Below are 13,776 nucleotides of genomic sequence, written 5' to 3' on the forward strand. Positions count from 1 at the left end.
GGGCTCCCCTTACATTTCCAGTTTAGTTAGTAGACACTAGCGATGCAGCTGGTAAATCAGAACAAGATCGATCTAGGGAAGTTCACTAACCTCAAATAGAAAAGTCTAAAAGAAAAGGACAGCATATTTTTTTAATTTATTTTTTATTTAAAAAAAATTTTTTTTTCAACGTTTATTTATTTTTGGGACAGAGAGAGACAGAGCATGAACGGGGGAGGGGCAGAGAGAGAGGGAGACACAGAATCGGAAACAGGCTCCAGGCTCTGAGCCATCAGCCCAGAGCCTGACGCGGGGCTCGAACTCACGGACCATGAGATCAGTGACCTGGCTGAAGTCAGACGCTTAACCGACTGCGCCACCCAGGCGCCCCAAAGGACAGTATATTAATGTAAGTTCAAGCAGAATGCAAAAATCATACACTAAAGATTTTTTTTATACTTGAGTAACATAATACAACATCTAGTATTTTCTGAAACAGCTTAAGAAGTAGCACCATTTAGAACTTGGTAGCCATGAATATTGTACAAGTTGCTTGTAGGTAATGAACTTTGCACAGAAACCATTTTGGGGATATCATATTTTATCTATTTATTCATGCATTTATTAATTCATTTATATACTCTTTTTAATTGAATTTCAAGTACTTTGTAAATCTCATTTATGGAGAAAAATCCTTAGTGAATTGGGGGTGGGGATGGCAAGGGCCTGAAACATCATAGAGGGGAGTAGTATGGTGAGGAATTTGCACCTGGGGAAGAGATTCAAATGAATGATATACGAGAGCTGGAAAATATGTCTTCCATTTCCACATCATGAAAGCAACACTCGAAAACCACGTTGGCCAAAAATTTAAGATAACCTTCCAGGTTTAAGCTAAGAAATGTTCAGTTACTGAACACTGGTGCCCCTCTTCTTCAGCTCATTGCTGAAGGTGGTTGCAACATAGCACTCTGGAAAATATTTGCTAAATCTACCTTTGATTCTGTCTACAATAGGTCTATGACCTCAAGATCACAGGCCTACATAAGCTATTACAAAACTGCTTAGAAGTATCTCCTTTTGAGAGATAAAGCAAATGTAGCAAACAATTGGTGAATCTAGGTGAAGGACATAGAGGTATTCATTAAACTATCCTTGCAATTTTTTTGTAAGAATGAAACTTCTCAAAATAAACAGTTTTTAGAGAAATGAATATAATTCAGTCAAAAAACAAAACAGAAAACATATCGCCTGTTGCTCACAGCTTGGTTGGGAGAAGGAGAGAAAGTGGTTAATATTAGTTCCAGTAAGACTATTTGCATACGACTCTCTCAGTCTAATCACTTAGGAAATAAAATATTTGAATAAATAGAGGGTAATATCATGTTCCTGATTGCTATCCTACACACATAAAGAATCGTTAAGAATTCATATAAAGGGTGATTTATGCTACAAGAAAATTAACATTAGGGAAAAGACATGAAAAGTAACTCTCAAAAGAAGATGGACAAATGATCATTAAACATTTAAAAAATCTCTTACTTGCTCTAGGAATTAAGATATGAAAATTAAAGCAATTATCAAAGTTTTAATTACGACATTCAGCGTTAGTAAGGGAGAAGAAAAATAAAAACAAACACCTGTAATTCTGTCTGCCAAAGGTAAATTGATACCATTTTTCTGGAGAGTTACTTGGCAATATATATATATTTTAAAAACCTTTACAATGTCAACCCCTTTATTTCCTCCAGATAATCTTCTAAAAATTTATTCTATATGTATCATATAGAATACAGATTATATATATGCAAAATAAGGTTATGTAGAAGGATGTTAATTTCAGAATTATCTTTATTAGAAAAAGGTCAGAAGAATCTAAATTTTAAGTGACAGGGACTTGCTTAAAACATTAGAGTCCATTCAGATGATGGAATATTATATAGTCTATTACATAGAGTATTATAGAAAAATAACATAGAAGAATATTAAGTAACATGGAACATCTTCCATGACACAAGGTGAAAAATTCAAGGCTAGCACATTTACAGGATAACAAGAAAAACATAAACTAAGATAATAGCTGTTTTCCTATTAGTGTTGAGATTATAAGTGGTTCTACTTTTCCTATATTTCCCCAAATTTCTTCAAATAATGCGTACTATTTTAATTACATAAAACCACAGTCAATGTTGTTAAAATAAACAGAAATTATTCCATTTGCTGGTTTAGCCATAATTATGCACCAACACATTGTGCTTTTGTGCTGAGTTGAGCAACAGTGGAAGCTCAAGCAGGGAGCATCAACATGCCCCAGTAGGGGGAGGGATAGAATTCAGAAATCAATTTCAGCTCTGTGTACAAATGGTAGGTAGCATTTTTGAGCTGTTCCTGCACTGGAAAAAAACTAAAAGTCGAATGCCGAGAATCACTAGAGCTGAGAGACAACAGAGTAGAAATAATGCTTCCAGCTTTTAGAGACTGTGTTGTTTAAACCCGTCAAGTTTTAAACACAGGCGTTGGCCACCTATAAAATCACAATAATTTCAAAGATGGCTACTCGTCCTAAATATCGCCTCATGGTCATCATTTGGGTGAAAGAAAGGCTCCATGAAAATGATGGGAGTCTCAGGTAAATGCAAATGCAGACTGTATCAGTCATTCTAAAACTCCAGCCAGGGATCAGAATCTCTTGGGGACATTTATTTAAAAATACAGACTCCGAGGCTTTTCCCATGTAGAGACTCTGATGTAATAACTCTGAATTGACCCCAGGATATCTGTATTTTAAATAAGCATATCTAATGTTTGGTGAGTAAAAGTGAAACAACATCAACTAAGCTGCTGCAGCTGGTGGTGTGTCACATTAACCTTCATTTTTGGCAATAAACTTCATATTAAAAAATATAACTAACTAACTAACTAAATAAATAAATACCTTCATTTTTGGCCCATGTGGAAAAATCTGTGCTCAGTGTAATAGACAATTTGTCAGTTACATTGGTTAGCTTTTTTTCTTGGTTCCTAAAATGCAGAGGAACTGGAAGTTGACGTCCCAAGTACATATATCCTTCCTAGTTTTTTTTTTTTTACATAATTTCAGTCTTAAATGTATAAGAAAATATATTATAGTTCTCATGCCACAGCATGGGATTAATAATTTCCAACCAGTTTTTTTTTAATTATCTTCATAAAAGTCATTAGTCCTTTTTCAAACTGTTTTGTATATTCTAACTTGTGGACACTTCCTTTGTATTATATTCAAAATTGTGATGTTTGAATGGGCAAGATCAGATATGTAGCATATCTTATCAAATGATAACTTAAGAAAGCTTACTTCTTTCTAAATAGATATTACACATCACCCAGGAATGGTCTCCGTGTTTCTGCTATTTGCACATTAGCTAAGAATTGACTATCAGATTGTCTACTTTAATGGTTTTCTTTTAATCTGTGGCTTTACTCTAAGCTCTAAGGATTCATTAGATCTTCTGTGAGTTTGTAAGGGGTTGAGCAAAGTTCTGAGGGATACTGCCCTTGAATTGGGCTCTTGCCATCTTCCCATCCTTGATTCGATGGACTTTTGCCGTACTCAGCCTTGCTGCACAAGTCTTACTTCTGGGCACCTGAGTGGCTCAGTCAGTTAAACATCTGACTCAATTTCGGCTCAGGTCATGGTCTCAGGGTTTGTGAGTTCGAGTCCTGCATCGGGCTCTAAGCTGACAGCAGGGAGCCTGCTTGGTATTCAGTCTCCCTTTTTCTCAGCTCCTCCTCAGCTTGCTCTTTCTATCTCTTTCAAAATAAAAATAAACATTAAAAATTTATTTTTAAATTCTACTTTCAAATATTTCCCATGTGAAGTTTCTGCATGTGACTTTATTAGAAAATGGGTTCTATACAAAAAAGTGGGGGGAGGGTTATCCAAGATCTTGATAATCAGTGGATTTAGTCATCCACGATTTATGAATTTATGAAAATCGTGCTTTCTGACAGGCTGGTGATTCCGGAATCAAAGGTGAATAAGAGGTCATGATTAGTAAAACAGAAAGGTATATAAAACAGAAATTGCAGTTAAAGTGAGGCTTAAAAAAAGAACAGTAAATTGTCAGATAGCGTTGGGAGAAAAATGCTATTAATAATGGCAGCATCATATAAAAGGGCCTGACCTTCTCTGGAACGGTGGAAAATTCACTGTGACGAGAATGTAGATGTGTAGTGAAGGGGGCAGGAGAAGGTGCTGGGACCAAGTAGCAAACCATTTTCACCCCAAATCAAGGAATTTGGATTTTAACATTTAGATTACACAAAGCTGACATTAAGCAGGGAGGTAATTTGGTCAGAATTTCCTATTTTAGGACACTCTATGTGATGGCAGAGTAACAGATAGAGTACAGTTAGGGGTGAGACAGAACCTATGGCAGGGAAACCAGGTAAAAGTTGAAATTGGATTTGATGATGAATCAAAAGAAGGACAGCATTTCTGTGATAAAAAATTAATAACCTCTGCTTAGATGCAAAGGTTAAGAGGCTGAGCTATGGGACAGTAAGTTTCTGTGAAAATCAGTGGCAATGATGCTACGTTAGGGAAGGAGAGTCTAGGGGCATAGGGTTGCCCAGGGCAGTGAAATGATGGAGAACAGAGGATAAAGGCAGTATTGAGTTGATATACTCATTTCTTGGGAAGAAGTAGAAAGAACACAAAACCCACTTCTACTTTAGTTCCGGTGTTATCATGGAAAAAAACAAAGATCCAATTGATGTCAGTAGGCATAATTTCCAGGGACAATAGGCAACTGCTGCTTCCTACCCCACTCTTCCTCCCAAAAACCAATTGATGAATATCAGACCCTCATTGTCCTCTTGGGATCTCTGATCCCAAAGTCTAGCTAAGGGGCAGCGTAGTGGTTTTCCCATGGTGCAGAGTGAGATTTTGAATCTTCAATGTGTTCAGTGCCAGTTTGCTAGCTGCTCAAAGTTGTGATTGCTTCTCTTTTCTTCCAGGTTCAAAGCCTAACTCATTGATCATGTGGATTACAAAGTAAGAATAATTTATTTGCAACAATGACTAGTTTAACTAATAAGTCTTTTTGAAAGTTTTTTTTGTGACGGATCTTATATAAACAAATAGTATTAAAGTGGGCTTTTGAACATAACTTTTTAGTTTGCCTAATACCTTTTCTACAACAAGGATAGAATATTCCTCTTCCTAATTTGAAACTTTCCGCAACTGAAATTGAAATTATGAAGTGTTCACAATTACTGTTTTAGTTACTCCTTGGTGAGAAATACAAAGGAAGAATACAAAAATAACTTGTGTGCTATTTTTAATATCATTTAGCCTAAATACTTTTTCCCAAAAAGTCACACTCACGACCTTTTGATAGTTTTAGAGGGATATAATGAGCGAAAGCATATTCCAATGACATAATATACAAAAATGTTATTACATATAGAAGAATAAAAATCTATGTTTTGGGGGTTATTGCCGTGGGAAGAAGGGTCTGATCTTCATAGACATCTTCTTCATTGAATACCAGGACCCCTTCCAGTTCATCCATACAACTCCATCATCTGTGCCGTGTTTCGCCATGTCCCAGCTGTAATGTCCACCCCAGTAGTATCTGCCATTTGGATTGGCTGCGTGGCATCTATTATACCACCATCCGCCACCATCCTCTTTAGAACACTGCTTTTTGGGATCTGCAGTTATCCTGAAAGAAAATGTTTGTGGTTATTAGAACTGCAGGGCCGTCAAGTAAATTCTTTGCAAAGTGCCCTCAGAAGAGTGCTGCGTACAGTGATCCTTCAAGTTATATGCTGGTTCTGTAAGTAAAGTCACACTAGTACACAAAATGTCTTCCCTGCCCTACAACAAGAAAGGGAGAGAACTGGGCCTATGTGACAAGTCCATCTGTATTTGTTTCTTTAAACTGACATGACAGCTTTCAGCCGCCTCAGTGTTAGAGAACCCTGGAAAACAAAATGGAGGTTTCAATATACACTTGAGAATATATAGATATAGAAATTTATCTAAACGCTCACTATGTAAAGGGAATGTGCTCTCGTTCCAGTTCCATATTTTATAGTTGTATAAATTTCAGTCAATTACTTAATCTCTCTGCACTTCATCTGTAAAGTGAGAATAATAATAGCAACCTGATAGTGGAAATGTCTTAGAGTGATATATAAAGAGCTTCGTACAGTGGCTAACACACGGTAAGGGCCCAAGAAATGATAGCTATTAATAACATGAGCTATCATTAATGACTCTAATAACAACATCCATAGTGGCTTTTAAAGCAGGAGGGAAAAACACAATACATACCAGCCATCATTGTCCCTGTCGTACGTGCTGAAGTACATGCTGTTGTGAATGGTCATGGTCTGGTTCTCTCCCACCAGTTGAGAAGCTCCTTCTATGAGGGCATTGCCAGCTGTTCCCTTATATTTGTTCACTGAGAGCTGGTATTTGTTGGCCTCATTCTGTACAGTGAATCCTCCATAGAGTGCCTTCACCTTATCTCCTTTCCAGTCCTCCATTTCAATCAAAAGTTCTGTGGGACCCATGTTGGTAAGCTGGCTAATTTTATCATTTCCAAGCCAATACTCACCTAAAGGAAAAATAAAGTAAAGCCTCAATAGAAATAAAACGTTTGGAAATGAAAAACTGCCTTTCGGGGTGCCTGGGTGACTCAGTTGGTTAAGCGTCTGACTCTTGAATTAGGCTCAGGTCGTGAGATTGAGCCCCGGGTCAGGCAGGCTCTGGGCTCACAGTGGGGAGCCTGCTTGGAATTCTCTCTGCCTCTCTCTCTGCCCCTCCCTGACATGTGTGTGTGTGAGTGTGTGTGTGTGGGTGCTTGTGCAGTCACACACACTCTCTCTCTTTGAAAATAAATATTTAAAAAAAATAAAATAAAAAGTGTTTTTCTTCCCTTATCTTTAACTTTCACGTTCTTTTTGTAAACTCTTCTTAACCTCCTAAAACTCCTAAAAACTCCCAAAGACTCCCAAACTCCCAATACTCCTAAAGACTCCCAAAGCCATGTTTTTTTGTAATGAAAAAAAATTTTTTTACCCAAGGATGATTTTATTTTGTACTCCCAGTTTTACCTGGTACACCACAGTATTTTTTCCCATCTGCATTAGTTGCAATATTTCCAAATCCTTGTTTATATGGATCCCATTTCCTGCCAAAGTCAACACTACCATCTTGACGATTCTGAATTACTGTCCATCCTTTGGTTGAAGGAAACAAAAATAGCATCTATTAACCGACAACAATCTCACTTTGAGGAGAATGTCTAAATTCCTCATCTATTTAATTTATTTTATGCCCAGCTATGTTTAGTGCTTCAAAATGTGTACAATAAGGAAATAAATATGAATGGAAAACTTAAAGTCTTTGGAGACTGCAAGTGCTTTATCTCACTCCAAATTGTGAATCATAGATATTTTTTAACCTTTAAAATATCAGGATGAATTCCAAATCAAATGGATCATTGTTAGTTATGTCAAGCTAGGTTTTATTTCTTGGCACTCTATGACATCAAAATAATTACAGCATGATAGGTCAACCATCATCAAACACTTACCTCCATTCTCTGTGGTCATGTCACAGTATACTCTGTATGGTGTGATAGAACTGTGAGGCTGAATGAGATACATTTCAGATGTTTCACCTCCGTTCCTGATGATTTCCTCACATTCTGCAAACATAAGGTAACATACTATATTCAGGGAACTACAACATAATTTCTTGGTCTTTAGTCATCAGTTGAGTAAGATAACTGATTACATAAGTTACTGAGGAATGCTTTATTTCAGACATTTGAGAAGAAGTTGTAGAAATTGAATCATCCTTGAAACATCAGTTTTGAGTTCTAGGGAATGAGAAAAGCCCTTCTCCACCTTCTTTGTCCTAGGATATTCAGAACCTTCCAGAACACATTGGTAAGGAGAAACACCCACATCCACCTACATTCTTCCATCTATCCAAGCAAGCACGTGCATTAGTCAAGTGGAGCTACCACCATCATTGCACTACAACCTGTTCATCAAAAATTGGCGAATACATTAGGCTATGTCTGAACACAGCATGGTAAGGATGTCCTCATGATGTGCTCTAACGTCATTAGGATTTGTTGGGGAAAAGCCACTAAGCTTTTTAAAGTTACCTCATATTTTTAGAGTGTTTGTTTTTCTGGAACTTTCTAGAAATATGCTTATTAGTTAGTTACCTTTGCCAGACACCACAGGAATATTGCAACTGACTGTGCATGGGGTGCGGCAGTATTCCATCTGAGCTGAGACATCCGATTCTAATTTTTGTATTTTGCTTCTCAAGTTTTCCAGGATTGAACGGAGCACACGAAGGTTGATTGGGATATTGCTGTTCACAGTCTCATCTATATACAGTCGGTGCTTTTCCAGCTCTGAGGAGTACTCATTTATTGCATTTTCATTTTCTGGAAAAATGAAATTATGTAGGAATGATGAGCATTTTCTTCTGATAAAAAAGCTAGGTGTATTCATCCATACAGTTGTAATTTCAATTTTCTGAGAATAAACTAATAGCTGCAGAGAAATCATGATATGCAGTTGTACTTTAGGGGAAATTATTTGGCCCATGACATACAAATTAACGTAAAGTCTAGTTGCTATATTAGTAATTTACCTTAGGTATAAGCTAAAGATTCTGCCTAATAATGAATCCAATAGGTTCTTTACTTCTCTGGTGAGGAAAAAAGGAGAAAGCAGTATTTAGACCTTCCATCTCAGAAGTTCAACATCATATGGATTGGATACCCTTGATTTACTTATCCATCTCGCAAAAGTACACTAGAGCCTTGAAATTTACAAGAGGAATGTCATGATACCTTTGAAAAATGCCCAAATTTAGATAAGCTACTCATTGAAATGCCTATGCCAGTCTTACTCACTAGCTTATTCCTACCACCCAGCCAAGAGCACTCAAGATTCAGATCTCAAGCACTCAAGAGCATTCAGATCTCAAGATTCAAAGAGCTGGTAGCATTACCTGCAACACAATTGAGTATGCCATAGATTACCCTTTTGTATTCAAAACCTGAAGTATTAAATCTATAAGTGCTAAATTTTGCTCTGAATATTGCCTTCTGATTCACAGGTTTCTTCTAGAATAAAAATAAGGACTCACAGAGATTTTTTTTTTCTACACAAAATGATTCTAGCTGAGAATAAGTGCTGAATCATGCTTATATGACAAGTGGGAGGTAAAGGGGCCTAAGTGAGAACCGGAGGGTATTCAGGCTCATACTGAAAGCAATAGACTGCTACTTAAGCTCATCTAGAAAGGTTCATCTTCTCAGAATCATGCATTCCCATGCAGTCAAACAAGTTCCAATTCTAGAGCAGAATCAAACATAAAACACAGGATACCTACCTTTTATTTGTTTCTGCCTGTTTTTCCACATGTCTTTTAGCAGTGTTATATACTGAAAGGTGCTAGAAGAGGACTGAGACACAGACTCCACATTATTATTTAACTCCTCTATACTTTTTCTGATTGGTCTTTCCTGTTTTACCAAAGTATCTTGCAACTGACATCCTGTAGGACACAACACTCCCTGCAAACAAAGAAAATGGCAGGCATTAGAGGATTTGGATTACAGGTATTTGTGAAAATACCACACAGTGAAAACGCAATAATATCACGAGCCAGTATAAAAACTTGCAATTTCATTTTCTGTTATGTAAGTCCAGAAATTCTAGAGTCATCATCATAGTCCTCTGAAGATTAAAATTAGTACTTACCACAGAAAAAACAAGTAGGGCTGTGAAAATGTTACCACTTGAACAAATGAGGTGGGCAAAACACAAAGCTAAAAACAACATCCATGTACCTCATTCACAATCTCAGGCTCAAACTAAAGAAGACTAGAAAGGAGCCCTTATCCCAAGGCCCAGTAAGTTTTGTAGTTATTTCCAAAATAAAGAAACAAAATAATGATAATAATGGGGGTCAAGGCAACATTAGGAAACCATAATGAACATAGTCTTTCTCTGCATGGGAGACCCATTCCGACAAGAAACACTGATGCACTCACCAGGTCTGGGTCAGCATGAAGACAGCCCCCAGCATCAGGGGCTTTTCTTTCTACTTTCTTTTGGCTGGCCACTGTTTTGGCTGGTCGAGCCCGATAGCCACCTCCACTAACGGGTGGTGGGACAGGTCTCAGGCTGGGAGCCTCTTCCCTCTTCTTGTCGAGGGGCCGATGACCACGGGCATCCACAACACCCTTGGGGAACCAGGCAGAAATAAATGTAAAGTGTTATCAAAGATTTGAGATGTAACGATTCCAATACTCTCATTTCATAAATTAGGTTATCACATAATTAATGGTTTCTTTAAGGCCCATCAACTGGTTAGTCGTTGGTCTCTTCAGTAACAATAGAAAAACTGCGTGAAAAGTGTTATACCTGAGGGAGTTTTTAAAACGAGGTCTTAAAATAAAGCTGCATCAGATTATGAAGAGCAATGACATCAGATTCCTGAAACTTATACACTGGAATACATAAAATAGTAAGAAATCTACACTGTCAGGAGGAATTTTCTCAAGCTATTTGGATTACTAAATTCCTGTAATTATTGTTAATTATTTTCCCACTTTCAATTTTTATGAATTAGGCGATCAATTTGCCTAACTCTTATATAACAATATTTAAGAGGTAATACAGATTTTTTAAAAAAGTGAAATTTATTTTGGATTTATTTATAATCAGACAATCTTTGAGGCTAACGTGTTTGAAGAGGACTAAGGTCTTCTGGAGCCAGACTGCTGGGGCTCAAATCTTGACCCTACCACTCACTAGCTATCCAATCTTGGGCAAGTTATTTTTTCTGTGCTCTAGTTTCCTTATCTGTAACATAGGGATAATAAGAGTATCTGCTGTCTAAGATGATTGTAAAGATTAAATGACATTGCATCTCACACCCTCCAAAGAGTTCCTGACACATAGTAAGTACTCATTATTTCTACTGCAAACACACAGTAGATACTATAGTTTAAATGGCTTTTCCTATACTAATTCCAATCCTAACCTTATCTTATATCAACAAAATTATTTCTTATACCATTCTCATGAAATTCCTACATGATTTCTTTATCAAACACCATAATTTTCTCATATTTAAAATAATTCTCAAGGCATGAGACTAAAATTATTTGCTAACTTAAAGAATATTACCTTAAAACATAATGAGGTGGAAAATATGCAATGCAATATAAAAGTGTTTGCTTGGATTAACTAAATTGTCATGTGGTCTTTGTCAGCAATTATACTTTGGGGGGCTTAATTACAAATTAACAAATGACTATATTTGATGAAAAGACTAAGCTCTCCAGCTATTCAGTGAGCCTAGAAGTCATGCAATGACTCTATTTTGAATTTTGCTGTCATTTATTCATTAAGTTACAATAGCACTTAACATTTAGTGAGAGTGTGCTAGGCTTTAAACCCAGGCAAGTTGGCTCCGAATTCCACTGCATAATCATCATAGGTATCTGAGTATGTGTAATTGCAATAAAAATAATAACATGTGAGGATTTGGGGAAAATATACGTATTTCATGAGGTCCCAGAGCTGGTCTGTTCTACCAGGAATATTATGAAATGTGATTCACCTGTTTATTACAAATCAAATTACAACAGAAGAAAAATATTTTCTTTCTATTTCAGGGTGCCATTGGAGAGAGAGCATTGACCATCTAGCTTTACTAGAGAAAAGGAATTAAAAATATTTAAAGAAATTATATGGATATCGGGGTTCATGAAGATCAGTCAGTGAAATAACTGAAACTAGAAAATCCACTTTGGAGCTTAAACTAGTAAACTATCTCTGTAAGGATTAGCTGATGAGTAGAAATGTAAAAGTGCTTACCTAGGTATTACAAAAGTGTACTCTTATACATTCTTTCCATGCTTCTTAGCTAACGCAATTAACCAGACAAGTATCTCTTTATCTGTATACTTTGATAATTAAAACAACTGAGGTTCCCCTCAAATTCAACAAATGTTGCAAACAAATCCCTTCCTTGAAGTTTACTCTTATTTTTAGTGTGACATACTATGTTGTGCGCAAGAAATTTGATCATAATTCATTTGAGAATACAATTAAAATTCTTTAAATAGTTATCTCCCTAAATGCATTTCTGTATATCTGTTATCTTCAAACCAAGAGAAAGAAAACAGCAGAGATAGTAGTTAAAGAAAAACTGTTCTACGAATGAATAAATTATACTGAGCTACGTGTTTCATAACTATTAGTAATAACAATAAATACTACTTATGACTTAGATTTGCACACTTGAAAAAAACAATCATTTCATTTTCTATCACTGTATTTGGTCTATTCTGCGTTTATATTCATTTATAATTTTCATTCAGAAGTTGCCAGTAATTTCAGGAGCTATATATTACTTTCCTTCACCAAAGAGTAAGCTACCACAGCTTTTTTCTTTTAAAATACTGCTTTTTCATTTTTTTATAGTCTTCAAAATTCTTAGATTTGTCCTCATAATTGTAATAATGTGTTGCTAGAACTAATGAAAATCACAGTACTCAGGATAACAAGGAGAAAAACAATCTTACCACAGCTCTGTCTTCTTCTCCCTGGGAAAATATAGATAAACAAGAAAACAAGAAATCATTATTTTGTTTTTATGTAAGAAATACTATGTAACATTCTTTAAATAAAATGGGTCCCAATTCAATTTCATAACTAAAATCAATGTTAATTTCATTAAGATAAATATTCACATATGATTATGTTGTTATATTTTATATTAATAACATTGGTAATAATATAATAATTTTTAAATAGTCACCTCATCATAGTAATCAATAGCTTGTGACTTAATAATAAAAGCACACAGTAGTAGCAGTATTAGATTCTTCATGGTTTTAAACTTTTAGAAGCTCCAAGAAATTGTCCCTTACTTATGGACTTAACTGGGAGATCTTCAATCCTATATATAGCTGAAGCCTTTGTTAGGTAGGACTTTAGAAACGGTTACCCTCCTTAGTTAATATTTAATTTGTTGGTTCATCTGTTGGCTGAACCATTTTATCACTTAAGCAACATCTTCCCAGCAAGACTTATTTACTTGTCATAAAACTATTCTCTGTCGGCTGAATTTAGAAACACCAGGGTATTTCAATTCATTTAATTGGACAATACGAGGGAAAATTAGGGCATTCCTGAAAGAGATGTGTATCACCTTTCCTGTAAATTAATGTGCATGCTGCAGAGGGTCACAAAGAATGTGTGAAGAAATAAGTATTTTTAATCCAACCAAAAAATTTGGGCCTACTCACAAGGAATCCACTAAAACTGTGACTTCTCTAAAAGTATACAAATGTTTATGCTTTGAAGCAATCACGTAATTGAGTTTTAAAAGAGGCCAATAAATTAAGAATAATAGTATATCACCATGTGTTCATCCTTTCTTTGAGACATTAATCAGATTAGGAATATTAGAACTCATGCCTTATGCTCTGATAAACAAATATCAAAAAGAAAATACCATCTTCTCTTTTTGCTCTCCCCTCTTTCCACATTTTTTCCTTTATTAATATAAATTAAAATGTCTACACAATTCAAAACACTGTTAAAATAATTAATAAAGATTCCTAAACCAAAGGGTTATTATTGTGATTGGATACATAATTAACACTTTATTTTTTATATTACATTATATATATTTTAGAGTATATTATATTGTTTATAAAAACAATGTTATTTTACCATTAGTGAAGGCTT

At 35.6% G+C, this 13,776-nt stretch overlaps 1 protein-coding gene across 1 annotated transcript; it reads right to left on the reverse strand.

The window, feature by feature from the left end:
- Positions 1–5,289: 5,289 nt before the first annotated feature.
- FGB (fibrinogen beta chain) lies at positions 5,290–12,937 on the reverse strand. The gene is made up of 9 exons (XM_015080650.3): positions 12,842–12,937; positions 12,606–12,626; positions 10,062–10,253; positions 9,398–9,581; positions 8,214–8,441; positions 7,569–7,682; positions 7,087–7,212; positions 6,302–6,587; positions 5,290–5,687 (listed from the first exon to the last, which is right to left on the reverse strand). Exons 1-9 carry the CDS (start codon positions 12,911–12,913, stop codon positions 5,456–5,458), a joined length of 1,455 nt encoding a protein of 484 aa, XP_014936136.1. The 5' UTR covers positions 12,914–12,937; the 3' UTR covers positions 5,290–5,455.
- Positions 12,938–13,776: the final 839 nt, after the last annotated feature.

Source organism: Acinonyx jubatus, chromosome B1 (genome assembly GCF_027475565.1).
Source record: "Acinonyx jubatus isolate Ajub_Pintada_27869175 chromosome B1, VMU_Ajub_asm_v1.0, whole genome shotgun sequence".
Classification (NCBI taxonomy): domain Eukaryota; kingdom Metazoa; phylum Chordata; class Mammalia; order Carnivora; family Felidae; genus Acinonyx; species Acinonyx jubatus.

Excerpts from the sequence above, each read along its gene's own strand:
- FGB (XM_015080650.3), bottom strand. The coding sequence starts at position 12,913 with ATGAAGAATCTAATACTGCTACTACTGTGTGCTTTTATTATTAAGTCA. Across the intron at positions 7,213-7,568 it reads CATGACCACAGAGAATGGAG|GATGGACAGTAATTCAGAAT; the intron begins GTAAGTGTTTGA and ends CTTCAACCAAAG. Across the intron at positions 6,588-7,086 it reads AAAATACTGTGGTGTACCAG|GTGAGTATTGGCTTGGAAAT; the intron begins GTAAAACTGGGA and ends TTTTTCCTTTAG.